We start from the raw sequence: 18,611 nt of genomic DNA on the forward strand, positions 1-18,611 counted from the left end.
ATAATCTTCCAATCAGTAAAACAAAACCAAGTATAATTAATTTTATAAAATATCTCAGTAGAGCGTATTGATGAGGCTGTTGTGAAAAAAGAGTGAGTGAAGCACATTTGTTTTGAGGAGGGTAGAAGAAGAGGTAAAGGAATGGGTTTAGCTAAGAAAAGACCAGACAGAGCTAAAAAAAGCAATAGCATTAGAAGAGACTGTGTTTAGAGTAAGCAGGCCATCTAAGAACATTGCTTAAATTCAAGAGCTTTCATATGTTATTTATTAACCTCTTATTGAATGAATTTGTTTTATTTTAATGAAGAAACTTCACGAGGAACCTAAAGGTTTTTTTAGTTATTTTGTCTGTTGTTTTTATGCTTTAAAATTAAATACAATGATATAGTAGCATTTCTAAAATTGGTGATTTAGGTAATGCTAATGTCGTTTTTCTACCAGAGGGCAGCGGAAGCGTGAGAGGAGGAGGTGGGGGCAATGCCAGAGAATACAAAATTAAGAAAATCAAGAAGAAAGGAAGAAAAGATGATGATAGTGATGATGAATCTCAGTTGTCTCACACTGGTGTGTACATTTATTTTACTTTTCCTTTGTGTGTGCATGATTTCTTTTTACTTTGTGTGTTTTTGTGATTTTTTTAGCATAATTTCAAGGTACATATGATTAGTTATACTCATACACCTTATGCTTATACAGGACAGTCTTGCTTGCATGGTTTCAGTGGGTACAAATTATAATTACCACAGTGTAGTTAACTGGCTTCAGTCCACCACACAGTCCACCAACATAGTTCAAATTTCAAATACCAAGTTACCCTAATATATTAACTATCAGTAATTGCATGAAGTTCAAACTTTACTGCTAGCCCTTTAGTCCATAAATCAGTATGTACTCACAAATAACAGATGCACATCATGAACCTATGATAGTTTTGTCAGCTATTTTATATTTTACATTTGATAGTTTATAAATGATTGATAGCTACATATTTATTATTCATTATGTACAAGCAAAGTGTGTAGTTGTGTTGCCTCCTTTCTCTCAGTGATAAATCCAAGTAACATTTTATAAAGATGGATCATCAAAAGAGGGAATTGGCCAACAAAGATAAAGATGCAGCAAAGAAAAGAAAAGTGGTAACACTGAGAATGAAATTGGAATCAAGCATAAGTGGTCTTAGAGCAAAAATGGTTACCTCTGGGAATGTTGAATGAAGAAAGAAAAAAAGTCATTGTTTAAGAATCCAGCTGAGGCTAACATTGTGGTGTAATGTGTTAAGGATAAGCTACCATCTGCAATGCTGGCATCTCATATAGGGCCAGTTTGAGTCTGAGATGCTCCACTTCCAATCCAGCTCCCTGTTAATGAGCCTGAGAAAGCAATGGAAGGTGGCATAAGTCCTTGAGCCCCTACACCCATGTGGGAGACCCATTTGAAGCTTACGTAACTCTTGGCTTCAGCTTGGCCTAGCCCTGGCCATTGCAGCCATTTGGGGAGTGAACCAGTAGATGGAAGATCTCTATACGTATATTTCTCTCTCTTTATGTATCTCTGCCTTTCAAATAAATAGAATAAATCTTGAAAGAAAGAGAAACAGAGGGAGGGAGGAAGAGAGAGAGAGAAAAAAAAAACAAAGAGGAAGGAAGGAAGGAAAGAAAGGTGGAAGCAAGGGAAGGAAGGAAGGAAGAAAACTATAGCTATGGAACCAGATAAAGCTAATAAATGTACATTTATTGACATCAGGGAAGCAATTGGCTGTGACAAGGAGATATGAAATATGCAGAAAGCTTCACATTAAAGGAATTCTTGGAGATACTTCAAGACATCAAAGGGGCAAAGGGTAAAACGGAAGGTGATCTAGAGAATTGTATGCGTATTTAATATTTACAGTAACACCTAACCTGTTTGTTGCTTATATCTCAGAGGGAAAATTAATTATATTCATCATGTGTCTGGCAAAGGTAAATCTATATGAGACATCTTTGTCTAAATAAAATGAATTTTTTTTTGTTTTTCTGTTTTAAAAAGTTAGTAAAACCATAATACTACCCTTCTCCTCATCAAAATAAAAACAAATTTCAAATAATGATAATTGAAGATCTGTATTTCCCTTCTTCCACAGAGTTCATTACATATGAACTATAGCTGGAAGATACAGATATCAGTGATGGGGCTACAGCTACTAATGTGGTCTTATTTTTAACAGCACAATTGCTTAAGATCTGTCTTTAAATTAGGTAGAAGTTTCACTGTTTTGATGTGCATAAAAAATGCTAAGTAACAAAAAAAATCTCTGTATAACTGCTGGCTCTGTCCTTATTTTAAACAGCATTAAGACTATTCAATGTGAGGTTTCATTAATAATTGTTAGTTGAGACATATGATATTCTTTTTTGTGCATAGATTATTGAGAGGAGTTCTAAGATTTATAAAATCATTCTATCTAAAATGTAATTTTGGTGCTTTTAAAAAAAGATTGTGTTATAATATTGAAAATGGAGTATGAAATTGTGTCTTAGCTAAAATAGAATCAACTCAGTATGAAGGATTACTAGAAGGAAATATAACATTCAGGAAGCAAACAGGTAAATCAAAAGACTATTTAGTGTGAATATCAAGAATAGACAGAAGATCTCAGAAAAGGATAATATTAATCTCTCTACTCTGAAGCTGTAATCTCAACTCCAAACATCTTCATTCATACTGCAAATTGATTTTTGAGCCATTTTATTTATTTCTTAGGTTTCCCTTATAGAATCAATACCTTAATTTAGCTAGAAATAATCACTTTTATATCTTTGGAATTTCTAATGGAAATATTTTTAGTTTTCTTTGTCCACAATCCATACTTCTGCAAGTAATGTGATAGGAATGACATTAAGTGGGTTTTTGTTTTGTATTTTAACTCTGTGCCTTTCCAAAAAGACAAAATTTAGCTTAAGCAATTCTACTGGAATTGTGGTTGACATAATTCTAAATACTTTGTGATGACCTTCTATAAATTATGGAAGTGATTTCATTTCCAATAAATTTTTATAAAGAAAAAAATTCTAGTATTCATTCTTGAACAGAGGAACATATTCCTTTCCTAAAAGATTTTTTCTGCCAAATCAGTTGTTTTGATTTCCAGCTATTTGCATCATCTAAATTAGATGAGAGAGAAATAATCATTATTATTTTCTGGTGAACTCTTAGAAAAGGTCATTTTCAAATGAAGTTGGAAAATGATCACGTAAAGAAATTCCACTATGTATCCCATTTTCAAAAAGCTTTTGGCAGGCGCCACGGCTCAATAGGATAATCCTCCGCCTGCGGCGCAGGCACCCCAGGTTCTAGTCCCGGTCGGGGCGCCGGATTCAGTCCTGGTTGCTCCTCTTCCAGGCCAGCTCTCTGCTGTGGCCCGGGAGTGCAGTGAAAGATGGCCCAAGTCCTTGGACCCTGCGCCCACAAGGGAGACCAGGAAGAAGCACCTGGCTCCTGCCTTTGGATCAGCGCAGTGCGCCGGCCACGGCGGCCATTGGGGCGTGAACCATCGGAAAAGGAAGACTTTTCTCTCTGTCTCTCTCACTGTCCAGTCTCCACTCTGCCTGTCCAAAAAAAAAAAAAAAATTTTTTTTTTCTTCATTAGATGTTATACTTACTGGCATAAGTTAATATCTGAGTTTCAATAGTAAGCAGTGAATTATCTTCTTTTTAAGTATGTTATTAAAACATTCTTTGTTTTTTGGTAGCTTGTTTGTTATTTTCTCATTTCTCATGTCTGTTATAGCAAAGAAAAAGCCAGAGATGACTTTTATGCTGCAAGATGAGATTGAAGACATTTTAAGAAAACATGTACAAGATGCTCCTGAGGAGTTTATTTCTGAACTTTCTGAATACTTAATAAGGCAAGTGTAAAACGTATTTTTCTATTTTATGGTAGAAATTCAGTGGCTTATTAAATAAAATTCCACTGAGAACATCCAAAACATATTTTAGGTGTTTTTAAAGTTTAGAATTTAATCCAGCTGTCATATTCCAGATTTTATTTGCCTGTAAAAGCAATTCAATTCAACAAATATTTGTTAGATACTTTGGGCAAGACAATATAGGAAACAAAAAATAAGAACCTTTAGAAGTGTCTTTGATCTCTGATCTAATAATCTTAAATCTGAGTTGGGAAAATATATACCTGCACTAATCACTGGCTTGTCTGTTTTCATAACATGAAAAATTGCTTACAAAAGGAAAAAAAAAGATTTTCTATTTTTAATTGTTAAAGTGTTTACTATTAGGAAGAAAATAAAGATGCAAACTAACCTCAAGAAAGATTAGACACTGTTACCTTTTGAATAAAACATATTAACTTTATTTTTATACAAAAAGAGAGGAAATTATGTTTAACTTGACCATTACTAAACTAACCAAGTTATCTAAAATTAATCAGAGTATGTAAGCTTCTACAAATATAATTCAGGAGCCCAGTACATCTAAATTTGATTTTAGAAATACAGCTTTTGTAATGAGATTATGTTTTTTAATTTAAGTAAACATATTTGTGCCTAAGTAATTACTGTACCATTTTTCACAGATAAAAAATGAAATAGTTGTTAGTAATCATGAACATTAAAAAAGTTGTTTTAAATGCAATATCTTTTAGTAATTTAAAAATTGAGAATTTAAGTTGTAATTCCTGAACATGAGAACAGATTTATAGTTAATCTCCAAATAACTTTAAAAAGCTGTTTTGAATTATGAAGTCTTTATTATTAGTGCTTTTATTGTCTTTAGTGCAATAACTTTGAGCACTTTAATAAAATAAGCTTCCCAGGGGTGAGGAATACTTTCTTGGTGAACTATCGTATAAATCTATTTCCTTTGTTTCTTTGTTGTTCTCTTTTTAAAATGATTCAGTTTTTATCAAAGAAAAATTTGTCTACATAAATCTAGCCCATTTTAATAAGCTAAATATACTTCTCTTCTGCACAGACCTCTTAATAAAACTTATCTTGAAGTGGTACGTTCAGTATTCATGTCTTCAACTTCTGCTTCTGGAACGGGCAGGAAACGCACCATCAAGGATTTGCAAGAAGAGGTTTCAAACTTATACAATAATATTAGATTGTTTGAAAAAGGGATGAAATTTTTTGCAGGTATATTTAATGTTGTTTTTCTTTTCACTAATTCTCGTATTTTTTTGGGGGGGAAGAAGTTAGTCTTAATAAAGTGCCTTTATTTTCCAGATGATACTCAGACTGCTCTTACCAAGCATTTGCTGAAGACAGTGTGTACTGACATCACTAACCTCATTTTCAACTTCTTAGCTTCGGATTTAATGATGGCAGTAGATGACCCTGCAACCATTACAAGTGAAGTATGTTAATGATTTGTTGGCTCCGTGGCTCACTTGGCTAATCCTTCGCCTGTGGTGCCGGCACCCCAGGTTCTAGTCCCAGTTGGGGCACCAGGTACTAGTCCCGGTTTCTCCTCTTCCAGTCCAGCTCTCTGCTATGGCCGGGGAGGGCAATGGAGGATGGCCCAAGTGCTTGGGCCGCTGCACCCACATGGGAGACTGGGAGGAAGCACCCAGCTCCTGGCATCAGATCGGCGCAGCGCCGGCAGTAGTGGCCATTAGGGGAATGAACCAAAGGAAGAAAGACCTTTCTCTGTCTCTCTCTCACTGTCTTATAACACACTCTCTCTCTCTCACTGTCTAACTCTGCCTGTCCAAAAAAAAAAAAAAGAAAAAAGAAAGATTTGTTTACCACTCCTAATGACTTTGTTTTGAGTATGAACACATTTTTTCTCATTTGAAATAGTTTAAAAGAAAAATAAAGCACAGGAAAGAGTTTTTGGAGGAAAATCTAAAAGATTTTTAATTTTAGTGCAATGTATATACATTTGCTAACAGGATTGGTTATATAACCAGTCTATTAAAAGTAACAACGTTTAAGCACTTTGAAATAAACAGAATTTCTTTTCTAACCTTTGTTATGTAACATTTTCCTTTTTCCTGTTTAAGACCCTTAACAATAATCTTGTCAGTTTCAACAACTTTGCAGTCATTTCATGTAGTGACCCCATCTCATTTTTTTTTAATTTTATTTTTTTTTTAATTTTTTTAACTTTTATTTAATGAATATAAATTTCCAATGTACAGCTTATGGATTACAATGGCTTCCCCCTCCCATAACTTCCCTCCCACCCGCAACCCTCCCCTCTCCCACTTCATCTCCCCTTCCATTCACATCAAGATTCATTTTCAATTCTCTTTATAAACAGAAGATCAGTTTAGTATATATTAAGTAAAGATTTCAACAGTTTGCACCCACATAGAAACACAAAGTAAAACATACTGTGTGAGTACTAGTTATAGCATTAAATCAAAATGTACAGCACATAAAGGACAGAGATCCCACATGAGGAGCAAGTGCACAGTGACTCCTGTTGTTGACCCAACAAATTGGCACTCTAGTTTATGGCGCCACTAACCATCCTAGGCTCTCGTCATGAGTTGCCAAGGCTATGGAAGCCTTCCAAGTTCACCGACTCTGATCATATTTAGACAAGGTCATAAAAGACAGGGTGAGGATAGTAACCAATGATCCTAAGAGTGGCGTTAACCAGGTCTGAACAATTATACAGCATTAAGTGGGGAAGAGGACCATCAGTACACACAGGTTGGGAGTAGAGCCACTGGTGGTAGAGTAGAGGTTATGATTACAAAGGAATGAGGCCCAAGTGTGCTAGACAGGGTCTAGAACAAAGGACAGAGTCATTATTAGAGGAGCTAAGAAAGGTGCTGTATAAGCTACAATTAAGTTTTCTGATTGAGAGGCAAATAGAACCTGACAGAAGGGGCTTGATAATAATCTGGTGGGCTTTAGGCCTTGTAAGTTAAGAGGCCCAGACCTATCTATCTCTTCACATGGGGTACATCCTAAGGGAGGTGTGAACCTCCTAGGGGAAGGCACTCTGTTGACTTTCATTACTTGGCTGGCCTGGGAGGAGAGCTAGCCAGGTAAAGGCAGGTGGCATCTCTAACAAGAAATTTACAGTTCTGCCTGCAATGTTGCTGACCCTACTTGGCTGTCCCCTCAACTGCAGTGGTCACTTTGGAAGTTGGGCTGAGTGAAGGGCTTTTCAGCTTAGAGCCAATAAGATCTGTGGCTCTGACCTGGGCATCCTTCGACTCCGGGGCAGGTCCATTTCCAGTGATCCAACTCTTGGCAGAGCTGCCAGGGCTCTTCACAAGTTGACAAGTTGACTTCTTCTGAAGCCCAGGCTTACCACATTGAAAGCCACTGCAGTGGACTGGCCTGTTGGGTCTCCTTGAGGGCAGATCACTGTACAGAACAGCCATTAATAAGCCTGCCACCCATTGCTTCTGATGCCTAGCTTTCTTTTCCTCCTGGTTTGTGTTAAAGCAGACCAGAGGATGCAAGTCAAGGGAGTGCCCGTGTCCCATCTCTAATCTTCGGTGGCCTGAACTACAAGTCTATAGTCACAGGCATGTTCTGTAGTAGTTTTTCTAAGGTAGACAATGCCCATGAGGAAAATTATATTCTCACTTTAAAACTTTCTTTCCCTTTGGTCTGAAAGGGAGGTTTTTTCTACTTGCTGTTTACTTCGCTGATGGCGAAGTAAATCTAGCTATGAGATTATTATTTAAGCTCTTATTTTGGCTATGCTATTACAGAAAAATGTTAGCCATCTCTTTTATGAGGTCTAAAGATTAAATTGTGTGTCCTACAGATTCCTTCATAATAGAATTAGTTTCCTACCTTGAGGAGAATAGAGAAATGAAAGAACAAGTTTGGCTTAGAATAGAGAAATGAGGGAGCAAGTCCTAGATCACTTGCTGACAATAGCAATATCACATGAATACTTAGCAAACCCTTTCAACCATTAGATAACAACTTAAGAAACCATTTACCAGAAGGTCCAGTGCCTTCTATAAACTTTAAGAATCATGTATTTGAAAACACCTCTTAAATATCTAACATGGTGTAGTTTGTTTAACCAGTAAACTTAAGCACAGACATATAAAATGTTTTTAGTTTCTTTCTACCAACAAGTTTAAAACGTATGATGCAGAGATTCAGGTAACACGAATTAAAATGTATCTTTGATTATTTTATCAGCTTAAATTTATGGACAATCTTATCTATAAGCCAATTAAAATTAAATTCTAAATAAAATTTTCCCATGTGGACATACAATAGGTACACACATATAACATAACATAATAGACCAATATAGCAATTTTAATAATAGCTTTTAAAATCTTTAACTCTAGGCCGGCGCCGCGGCTCACTAGGCTAATCCTCCGCCTTGCGGCACCGGCACACCGGGTTCTAGTCCCGGTCGGGACACCGATCCTGTCCCGGTTGCCCCTCTTCCAGGCCAGCTCTCTGCTGTGGCCAGGGAGTGCAGTAGAGGATGGCCCAAGTGCTTGGGCCCTGCACCCACATGGGAGACCAGGAGAAGTACCTGGCTCCTGCCATCGGAACAGCACTGTGCGCCAGCCGCAGCGCGCTACTGCAGCAGCCATTGGAGGGTGAACCAACGGCAAAAGGAAGACCTTTCTCTCTGTCTCTCTCTCTCACTGTCCACTCTGCCTGTCAAAAATTTAAAAAAAAAAAAAAATCTTTAACTCTTTTTGTAGATTGCCAATTGATTTGAATTGCTTTTTTGTTTTTAGTAACCTCAGTTAACCATACTTTCTCTCAGTTGATACTGTTAATACATTATTGGCTTCATCTGTTTACAGAACCGTCCCAAACTACTGAATACAGTAGAAGTGCCCAAAGTACTGAATACAATAGAAGTGGCTGGAAAAAGTCCATAGGAACCTATAGGAGGACAGCTAAACACAGAACCAACAATGCTTTAGTTTTATGAGCAGCAAATCATATATAACTGTGGATGACAAAAGACTTTAAGTCGCCATGTTTAAAATTATAAACTCATCAACCAACAAGAGGCACTTGCTTACTTCACAGTATTTTTGAAAGCACCTGCAGGATTTTACAAGTATTTAACCATTTAGGCCTCTGGGGTTTTCTCATTAAGATAACTATCATGTCTAGTAACACAAAATCATTAGACTTTTTAATTCTCAAACATTTGTATTAATAGCATTTTCCATTATAGAAACTTAAAATTTAGTACCATGTCACATCTTGACAGTCCTTCTAATATAATCCAAATAGCCTGATTAGTTGGTGTCTCTATAAGATGAGAGACATAGGTCCTTCGATTTTTTCAGTTGGGCCCAAACTGGAAAAACCAAAGTCCAGGATTTACTGGAAATTTTAGAGTCCAGATTGTTTGGAACTTTGATTTTTTGAATGCCTGTCAAGAATGCCGAAGGCTCAAAATCCAAAATATCTGGTTGAAATAAGATTCCTTAAAATCATGACATTATAGACCAAATTTGATCATTGTTACAAGGTGATTATTCAAATCTTTGAAAATAAGCACATATTTAAATAACCCATAGCTCTTAATAAAAATGCAGCTGTTTTTGAACAATTAGAATTTAACAGACATCAAGAGAACATAATAGATTACTTTAACACATTGCTTTAACAGAGAATCAGATTTTAATTCTATGTCAAAGAGAAATTGAGCTTCCTGTGATCTTTTGCTGTGAGGTTTCCTTCCTTTACATTCTTTCATATTGATGACCGTGTTTCTGTGTGTAACACATCTTTAAGCATCCTTTGCAGGGCAGGACGAGGGGCAACAAATTCTTTCTGTTTGCTATGAAAAGTCTTAATTTCACCTTCTTTCACAAATGAGAGCTTTGCAGGATATAATATTCTGGGCTGGCAGTTTTTCTCTCTTAGTACCTGGGCTATGTCTCGCCATTCCCTTCTAGCTTGTAGGGTTTCTGATGAGAAGTCTGCTGTGAGTCTAATTGGAGATCCTCTGAGAGTAATCTGACGTTTCTCTCTTGCACATTTTAGAATCTTTTCTTTATGTTTCACTGTGGTGAGTTTGGTTACAACGTGTCGTGGTGAGGATCTCTTTTGGTCATGTTTATTAGGGGTTCTATAAGCTTCCTGTACTAAGATGCCTCCGTCCTTCTCCAAACCTGGGAAATTTTCTGCTAGTATCTCACTAAAAAGGCCTTCTAATCCTTTCTCCCTCTCCATGCCTTCAGGAACTCCTAGAACCCGAATGTTGGGTTTTTTAATAGTATCCTGTAGATTCCCGACAATATTTTTTAGATTTCGAATTTCCTCTTCTTTTCTTTGGTTTGCTTGTTTCCTTTCCTGTTCTCTGTCTTCTAAGTCCGATATTCTCTCTTCTGCTTCGCCCATTCTGTTTTTAAGGCTCTCTAATGTGTTTGTCATTTGATCTATTGAATTCTTCATTTCTTTTTCTTTTTTTTTTTTTCTTTTGACAGGCAGAGTGGATAGTAAGAGAGAGACAGAGAGAAAGGTCTTCCTTTTTACCATTGGTTCACCCTGCAATGGCTGCTGCGGCCAGCGCATCTCGGTGATATGAAGCCAGGAGCCAGGTGCTTCTCCTGGTCTCCCATGCGGGTGCAGAGCCCAAGGACTTGGGCCATCCTCCACTGCCTTCCCGGGCCATAGCAGAGAGCTGGCCTGGAAGAGGGGCAACAGGGATAGAATCCGGCGCCCCAACCGGGACTAGAACCCGGTGTGCCGGTGCTGCAAGGCAGAGGAATAGCCTGTTAAGCCACAGCGCCGTCCTGAATTCTTCATTTCATTATGATTTCTCATCACTATCACAGTTTCTTGTTCTACTAATTGTTTCATTTCATTTTGATTCCTCCTTAATATTTCATTTTCACGAGAGAGATTTTCTATCTTGTCCATTCAGGATTTCTGTAGTTCAAGAATTTGTTTTTGAGAACTTCTTAATGTTCTTATCAATTTTTTGAGATCCACTTCTTGCATTTCTTCTATCATCATCTTCATAATCTTGAATTGGGGTGTCTTTTTCATTTGGGGGCGTCATAGTGTCTTCCTTGTTCTTGTTACCTTGGTTTTTGCGTTTGTTGTTTGGCATGTTGGAGATATTTGGTTTCTTCACTGTGGTGTTTTTTCTTGTTATACTATTGCTCTAGATTAAGTGGACTGTCTGCTTTCGATGGAGCCTTAGAGGCTTGAGATGAGTGTGGCCTGAGAGCTGTGTTTGGTTCCTCAGGGTTGAGGGTGTGCCAAAGGTGACACTCCCAGGTTAGGTGTGGTAAATCTCTCTTTTTTCATTCTTTTTTCTTTCTTTTTTTTTTTTTATTCAAAAGGGAAGTAATTCCACACAGCTGAACGGAATTGGAGGTAGTTATCAGGCAAATGATATACCCACAGGAGCCAGAGATCGGAAGCTCTTTCCCAAGGACCACACAGGGAATCTCTGCTGCCCTCGATGTGGGCTCCAGTTCTCCTGCAGTCTCCCACTGGGTTGCCAAGTTAGATCCTAATCTCCTGTTATTTCACACACACACACACCCCCCAGAGTCAGGTTTTTCTGGTAGGCTCAGGGCCGGTGCAGACCTGAGGTCGCCCTGCTTATGCCGTATGTACAAAATGGCGCCTGCTCTTTGTCTTGCTCGCCTTTGAGAGGTGAGCGGAGAGAGAGAAACTCGTGTCCGTATTGGTCACTTTTTTTCTCTCTCTCTCTTCTAATTAGCCTGGTGAACTTTTCCCCACGGAGTTTCAAGCCTCGTTCCCTCTAGTCTCCTCTTTCCACTTGCCCGCTGGTGTCTCGGGCTATGGAGGTTCGGCTCACCTCGCGTTCCAGCGCTGGTGTGTTGAGTTTGCCGCTGGTGTCCCGAACTTGGGCTCCCACGCTCTCCACGCAGGTCCACTGTGAATCACTAGTTCCAGAAGAGTTTCCTCTGCTGTTTCTTCCCCTACTCTTCCTTGTATCTACAGTATCTCCACTTTTATTAAACTGTCTCTTCCCGGACTGTCAATATGCTCCTTTACTATTCTGCCATCTTGCTGCTCTCTCCCCATCTCATTTCAATATTTACATAACTGAAGTTCATTTTCAAAGTCCTCATCTCAAACCAAATTTGAAAGCTCATCTCTTCCCTTCTTGCAATGGAAAGTAGAGCTATGGCCCCCAGTTGCAAGAGGAAGAAGGCTGTGGTCTGTCCTTAAGATGACAGTGACTGGCCGGCGCCCTGGCTCACTTGGCTAATCCACCACCTGCGGCCCCGGCACCCCAGGTTCTAATCCCGGTTGGGGCACCAGGTACTAGTCCCGGTTGCCCCTCTTGCAGTCCAGCTCTCTTCTGTGGCCCGGGAGGGCAGTGGAGGATGGCCCAAGTGCTTGGATCCTTGTGGCCACGTGGGAGACCAGGAGGAAGCACCCGGCTCCTGGCTTCGGATCGGCACAGCGCGAGCCGTAGTGGCCATTAGAGGAGTGAATCAATGGAGGGATCGCTGTCTCTCTCTCACTGTCTATAACTCTCTCTCTCTCTCACTGTCTTAACTCTGCCTGGCAGAAAAAAAGAAAAAAGATGACAGTGACCTCTTCTCTTCTTCCTCATCCTTCTTGATCTACTTAGATTGGCATTTAGGAAAAATGAGGGGGACAGAAGAGCTTACATGACCGACTGCATATCATGGCTTTGATCGAGGTCAGTCATCCTCACACTATTTAGCCCAAAAAGTATCTAGCCATGGGAGAAGATCACAGCTTCCCATCTTACAGGTTTCCCTGTTCTTTATGAGGGGCCCTTCTTGGCCATTCTTGGCTGGCACTGGGGAGGGATGAGCACTCTCTTCCCACCCCAATGGAAAAGAGATGGATAGTCTCTTATTCCAAATACTCTCTTTCACAATGACTCTCTTTCTAGTACTCCTCTTATATGAGGGCATTTCACAAAGCCCGTGGACAATGGAATTAAAAGATAAGATTATTTTGATGTAAAAAAATTTTTGAAATCCATGTGTAATTTTCTCACAATGCACATTTTCTATGGAGTTTTTTGAAGCACCTTCCTTATGTGCTGGAGTAGATTTGAGAAGTAGAACTGTCACTAGTCATTTTGGCCAACTGGCTATTGGCTAGTGCTCTGATTTTAGAATTTTTTTTTTTACATACTTTTTTAAGATTTATTTATTTATTTATTTGAGAGGTACAGACAGAGGGAGAGATAGAGAGAAAGGTCTTCCATCCTCTGTTTCACTCCCAAAATTGCTGCAGTGGCCAGAGCTGAGCCAATCTGAAGCCAGGAGCCGGGAGCTTCTTTCGGTTCTCCCATGCAAGTGCAGGAGCCCAAGAACTTGGGCCATCTTCTACTGATTTCTCAGGTCATAGCAGAAAGCTTGATGGGAAAAGGAGCAGCCAGGACTTGAACCAGTGCCCAAATGGTGGCTTTACCCACCATGCCACAGCATGGGCCCCCATTTTTTTTTTTTTTTTTGGGGGGGCATATTTTTAATTCCTAGTTAGAGCTAAAGTTCAAGAATAAGATAAATTCTACTCATGATTATGTTACAGCAATAAATAGACTTTCCTTTTTTTTGTTTGTTTGTTTGATCTTATTTACACTGCATATCCAAAGCACCATGTGAAACAATTTGTAAATACACATTTTTTACCTTACAGGTAAGAAAAAAGATTTTAAGTAAATTGTCAGAAGAAACCAAAGTAGCTCTAACAAAACTCCATAACTCTCTGAATGAAAAGGTGAGTAACATTTGATTCTAGTTAATTATCCTGGCTGGATGTTCATGTTTTAAAGATCTTTAAGTAGGTTTTTACTAGAATAATTGTGAACTCAATCTAAAATGGTATACTGCACTCATACATCTCTTTGGGAAGTAATGGGACAGAACAAGCTGGGGGCATTTTGCTGTTTTAGTCCTAAATCCCAATTTCTCATATAATGATAGTGAACTTTTTAAGAACTGCATGTAAAGGTGTAAAGATACAAAAAAATACTCAATGGCTATATTTCTTAAGGCACCTGTATATAATTATGGTATTAAATGTATTTTCAGAGTATAGAAGACTTTCTTTCCTGTCTGGATTCGGCAGCAGAAACTTGTGATATTATGGTGAAAAAGGGAGACAAAAAAAGGGAAAGGTAACATTGGGTTGATCTGTATTATTGATATTGTTAAATGTGAAAATTTTCTTACCTGAAATTTGAATATGACTGAATTGTGCCTAGAAAACTGTGTCAAAATGGCTGTAGACCTTCCAGTATATTCAAAGTCTTAATATTAAGTATTCCTTTTTGACCCTCTTGATAAGGTAGCAGAGTTTCTTAATTTCATAGTTGTTTAAGCCTGGAACTTTTTATTAACTTTGAGACTTTGTGGACAGGAAAGATTATCTACATCTGTGCTATACTGTTTGATGTCCAGCAACTCAAGACAAAAGCTTACTTTGAGTATCTCTGCATTATAACTTTTTCTATGATTTCCTCATATTAGCCTGTCTGTGCCATTTAAGATTGTATATGCACATATTCCATATTTAAAACATCCCTGGAAATGCTTACAGAATTAGATAATTAAACTAGACAAGCTAAGAACTGAATACAGGCTGGAAGAGACTTGAGATCAGTGAGAACTTGGTAAGTGATAATACATTTGTGTGATTTTATATTTGTTTAGGCAGATACTATTCCAGCATCGACAAGCACTGGCTGAACAGCTAAAAGTCACAGAAGACCCTGCTCTTATTCTGCACCTCACATCAGTCCTGTTGTTTCAGTTCACAACCCACAGCATGCTCCATGCACCCGGAAGATGTGTCCCACAGATCATTGCTTTTCTTAATAATAAAATTGCAGAGGTATTACCTGTTCAGTATATTTGAAACTTCATGCTCTTAGATTCTGAATATTTTGAGATAATAGAATGTGAACAGTGAATCAGCATAGCAATTTTAAAAAATTCATCCTAGTTTAAGAATGTTTCAGGATCCAGTAAGATCCATGATAAAGAATGTCCTGAATTTGTAAAGTAACCTTTTGGAAAAGATAATTTTGCTTCTCTAGGTTTATTACCCTTCCAGGTTCAGTTCAGAAGTCTTGTCCTGCACAAATTCCTCTGAAGACCCTGTAGCCAAAAGTAATTTGACTTCTTTAAACTACCCTATCACCTTAAATTTTTGGTGCTAGAGCTTTGCTAAGTCAACATAAAGTGATCTGCATATGTTTGTAAAGCCCTTGAGATTGGGGACCTTGCTATATTCAGTTTTCTTTTTACATGGCCAGTCTTGTGTAAAGATGAGGACCTTTAAAGTGTGTTGGTCAAGCAACCTGTGTCTGTTCCACAGAAAATTGAATTGCATTTGTTGACTTCTTTTTCCTTTCTATTTTCTCAGGATCAGCATACTCTTTTGGTACAATATCAGGGCTTGGTTGTAAAGCAGTTAGTTAATCAGAATAAGAAGACTGGGCAAGTAGATGATTCTTTGAATGAGGAACTGGACAAAGAACAACAAGATGTCATCAATACTACTCGTAAAGAGCTTCAGGAACTTTCTTCATCCATTAAAGACCTGGTTCTCAAATCCAGGAAGTCATCTGTGACAGAAGAGTAATGTTCTTAATTCATTTCTGTTATGTAATAAGCACTTCTCCCCAGAGTTGAAGGTGAGTGGTCACAAATTGTCACTTAGCAACTCCCCACTGCCCCTTAACAACACCAACCCAACACACAATGCAGTTAAAAGGTGTTATATTAAATGGAAATTTTCTAAAGATGTAAATTTTCATAAATTGGGGTCGTCTTAAAAGTTTTTCTTTTCACATGAATTCTATGTGAAATTTTTTCACATAAAAATTATTTTCACACAGTTCTAAAAATTATACACTTTAGGTTTATTTTCTTTCCAGATGGTAAATCAGGAATAAATTTTTTGGTATCTTTCATGTCTAGGAAAGGACTGATTTGTTTGCTATAGATTTCAAGTGGCATTACTATATTTGTAACATTTAAGTAGAACCTTAAAATGTGGTCATGATTTTTTTTTTAAAAGTAAGTTTGGAGTCAGAAACAAAAATATATTTCTTTAGTTAATGAAGAATAATTCAAAATTAAATACAGAAATATGCAAAATATATATTTTTTTATTACTAAGCCCTTGCTCTTGTTTCTGGCAGGTAGAGGGCCTCTCATGTCCCCCACCGGAGTGAACTTTTATAAGTTTGGGGCTTCAGATATGCCCTTATGGGGCTGAAGAATATGAGAGGGGCCCATATATTTCTATGTTGTGTTATAAACGAGCTGCTAATAAAAGTGAGAGACAACATGCAATTTACTACTGATAGGTATATGTTACATTTAACAGTAGAATAACAAATTTTAATGCACAGGTTTTTCTTTGGCCCCATATACATTGTTAAATTTCATTCTGTATTTTAATAGCTTCCCTAGCACCAAGTATTTTGTAAATGACATTATGATGGGTAGTTAGGCTACTTTTTCCAATGGTAAGGGGATCTAAAAGTGCATTCAAGTTATTAAAATTTTTCCCAAAATTAGAAACTCTTTTTTAAAAAATAGTATTACTTTCTAAAGCTTATTAGTTAAAAGTAGAATAGTTCCTTAGAGTAATCATTTGAACTAAATGAATTTAAGCAAAAATGTATTATTTATCAAAAAAGAATTCACCTATTTTGAATATAATAGTAAATCTCAAATATCAGAAAAAATATTATTTTATATAATTTCTTACATGGCATTTATATTTTAAAATGTTTGAATACAAAGATCAGTCTACCTCTGTTCCATTGTAGACAAATATTAATCCTGAGTGAAAGTGAAGAATTGTTAACTAAGCATTATTATTAAAGTTGATAGAAATTTAACATTAAAACGGTTTTCCCATGAATAGTTTTCTATTATATATTTTCATATGAGTAAAGGAAGAAAAATGACAAGTCCTCTGTAACCACGTACTCCAATTTAGATTGGTTTGTTGTGTAGCTTCCAAAATACTGAGCACTCAACTTATTTTTTAATTTACCCTTTGCTTAAGAACCTTATCATTTATTTATATTTTAGCAAATACCAAAGTAATTCATGTTGTGTCAACCTAGATCATAAAAAATAAATAGAAGAGATGATGAAGCAAATTAAAAGAAAACTGTTATGTGTTACTTTGTATGCATTCAATTTTTTCCATTTGTTGGAATGGTTCTTGTTTTTCCACAGTAAATAAAAAAGTTTTTATTGTTTTGTAAATAAAATTACATAGTTGAATTTGTATGTAGAGAGCTGATTTCATTAATAAAATAAAAATTGTAGCGTGCTCATTGTGATATTAATGAGTAGGGTTAAAAATAAAGTTGCCTATTCTATTAAATTTTATGATACTTTGAAGTTTCCATTATTTTAATACATTCTAATATTAATCGACATATGTTATATTATTTTAAATTCTCATTCTGAATATTGTTAAAGGATTTTACTTTCTTTGTCTTACATAAAAATACTTCCATAGTTCAGTGTTTTTTCATTGCTTCAAAATTTGCCATTCCTCCGGATTCTGTCCCGGTTGCCCCTCTTCCAGGCCAGCTCTCTGCTATGGCCCGGGAGTGCAGTGGAGGATGGCCCAAGTCCTTGGGCCCTGCACCCGCATGGGAGACCAGGAGAAGCACCTGGCTCCTGCCTTCGGATCAGCGCGGTGCGCCGGCCGCAGCGGCCATTGGAGGGTGAACCAACGGCAAAGGAAGAACTTTCTCTCTGTCTCTCTCTCTCACTGTCCACTCTGCCTGTGGAGAAAAAAAAAAAATTGCCATTCATAGGCCACTTCATCTTAGTAATTACTTCTAAATTAGACAGATTTCAGTAAATGTGAAGCTGTGTTCTCAGATCTGCTAATTCTGGCTATTGCAGTTACAGTAGGGGTATTTGAAAACTTACTTAGGTATTCACTCTCAGGTGTTGCAACTCTAGACTCATGTGTTTGTGTGTTTTTGGTTTTTTTTTTAAAGATTAATTTATTTGAAAGAGTTACAGAGAGAAGTTGATGCAGAGAGAGAGAGGTCTTTCATTCACTGGTTCACTCCCCAAATGACCGCAACAGCTGGAGCTGAGCCAATCTGAAGCCAGGAGCCAGGAGCTTTTTCCGGATTTTCCACGTGGGTACAGGTGCCCAAACACTTGGACAATCCTCTGCTGCTTTCCCAGGCGCAATAGCAGGGAGTTGGATCAGAAGTGGAGTAGCCAGTACTCGAACTGGCACCCCTATGGGATGCTAGGGCTGCAGGCCAGGACTTTAACCTGCTGTGCCATAGCACCGGCCCTGTGGTTTTGTTTTTTAACATTTATTTGTTTGAAAGACAGTTACTGAGAAGGAGAGAGCAAGAGAAGGAAAGATCCATCTTCCATCCACTGGTTCACTCCACAAATGGCCCCAAATGTCTCAGCTGGGCCAGGCTGAAGCCAGGAGCCAGAAGCTCCAACCAGATATTTTGCATGGATGGCAGGGTCCCAAGTACTTGGCCATTTTCCACTGTTTTCTCAGGTACATCAACAGGAAACTGATCAGAAACAGGGCAGCCAGAACTTGATCTGGCACTGTGATAGGGGATACAAAATATATTATGATAAAATACCTTAATGCTAAATAAGAATAAGAATAGCAGTTACTTAACCTGAATGTAGAATTTTCTTGAGT

The 18,611-nt window shown here is 37.7% G+C and overlaps 1 protein-coding gene across 2 annotated transcripts in view; it reads left to right on the plus strand.

The window, feature by feature from the left end:
* Positions 1-17,260, plus strand: part of UFL1 (UFM1 specific ligase 1) — a 35,865-nt gene extending 18,605 nt beyond the window's left edge. Inside the window, exons 12-20 of one of the 2 annotated variants that reach the window (XR_009865509.1) lie at positions 442-564; positions 3,770-3,887; positions 4,969-5,132; positions 5,223-5,353; positions 13,578-13,658; positions 13,973-14,058; positions 14,594-14,774; positions 15,309-15,579; positions 16,090-17,260. Coding sequence is in view for 1 of the 2 variants with exons in the window: in XM_062186517.1 (XP_062042501.1) it covers positions 442-564; positions 3,770-3,887; positions 4,969-5,132; positions 5,223-5,353; positions 13,578-13,658; positions 13,973-14,058; positions 14,594-14,774; positions 15,309-15,527 (1,103 nt within the window). In the remaining variant the exon portion in view is untranslated. Of the gene's footprint in view, positions 1-441; positions 565-3,769; positions 3,888-4,968; positions 5,133-5,222; positions 5,354-13,577; positions 13,659-13,972; positions 14,059-14,593; positions 14,775-15,308 lie in introns of both variants that reach the window. The other variant, XM_062186517.1, reaches the window with a different exon arrangement.
* The last annotated feature ends 1,351 nt before the right edge of the window (positions 17,261-18,611 follow it).

This window comes from Lepus europaeus, chromosome 3 (assembly GCF_033115175.1).
Source record: "Lepus europaeus isolate LE1 chromosome 3, mLepTim1.pri, whole genome shotgun sequence".
NCBI lineage: Eukaryota > Metazoa > Chordata > Mammalia > Lagomorpha > Leporidae > Lepus > Lepus europaeus.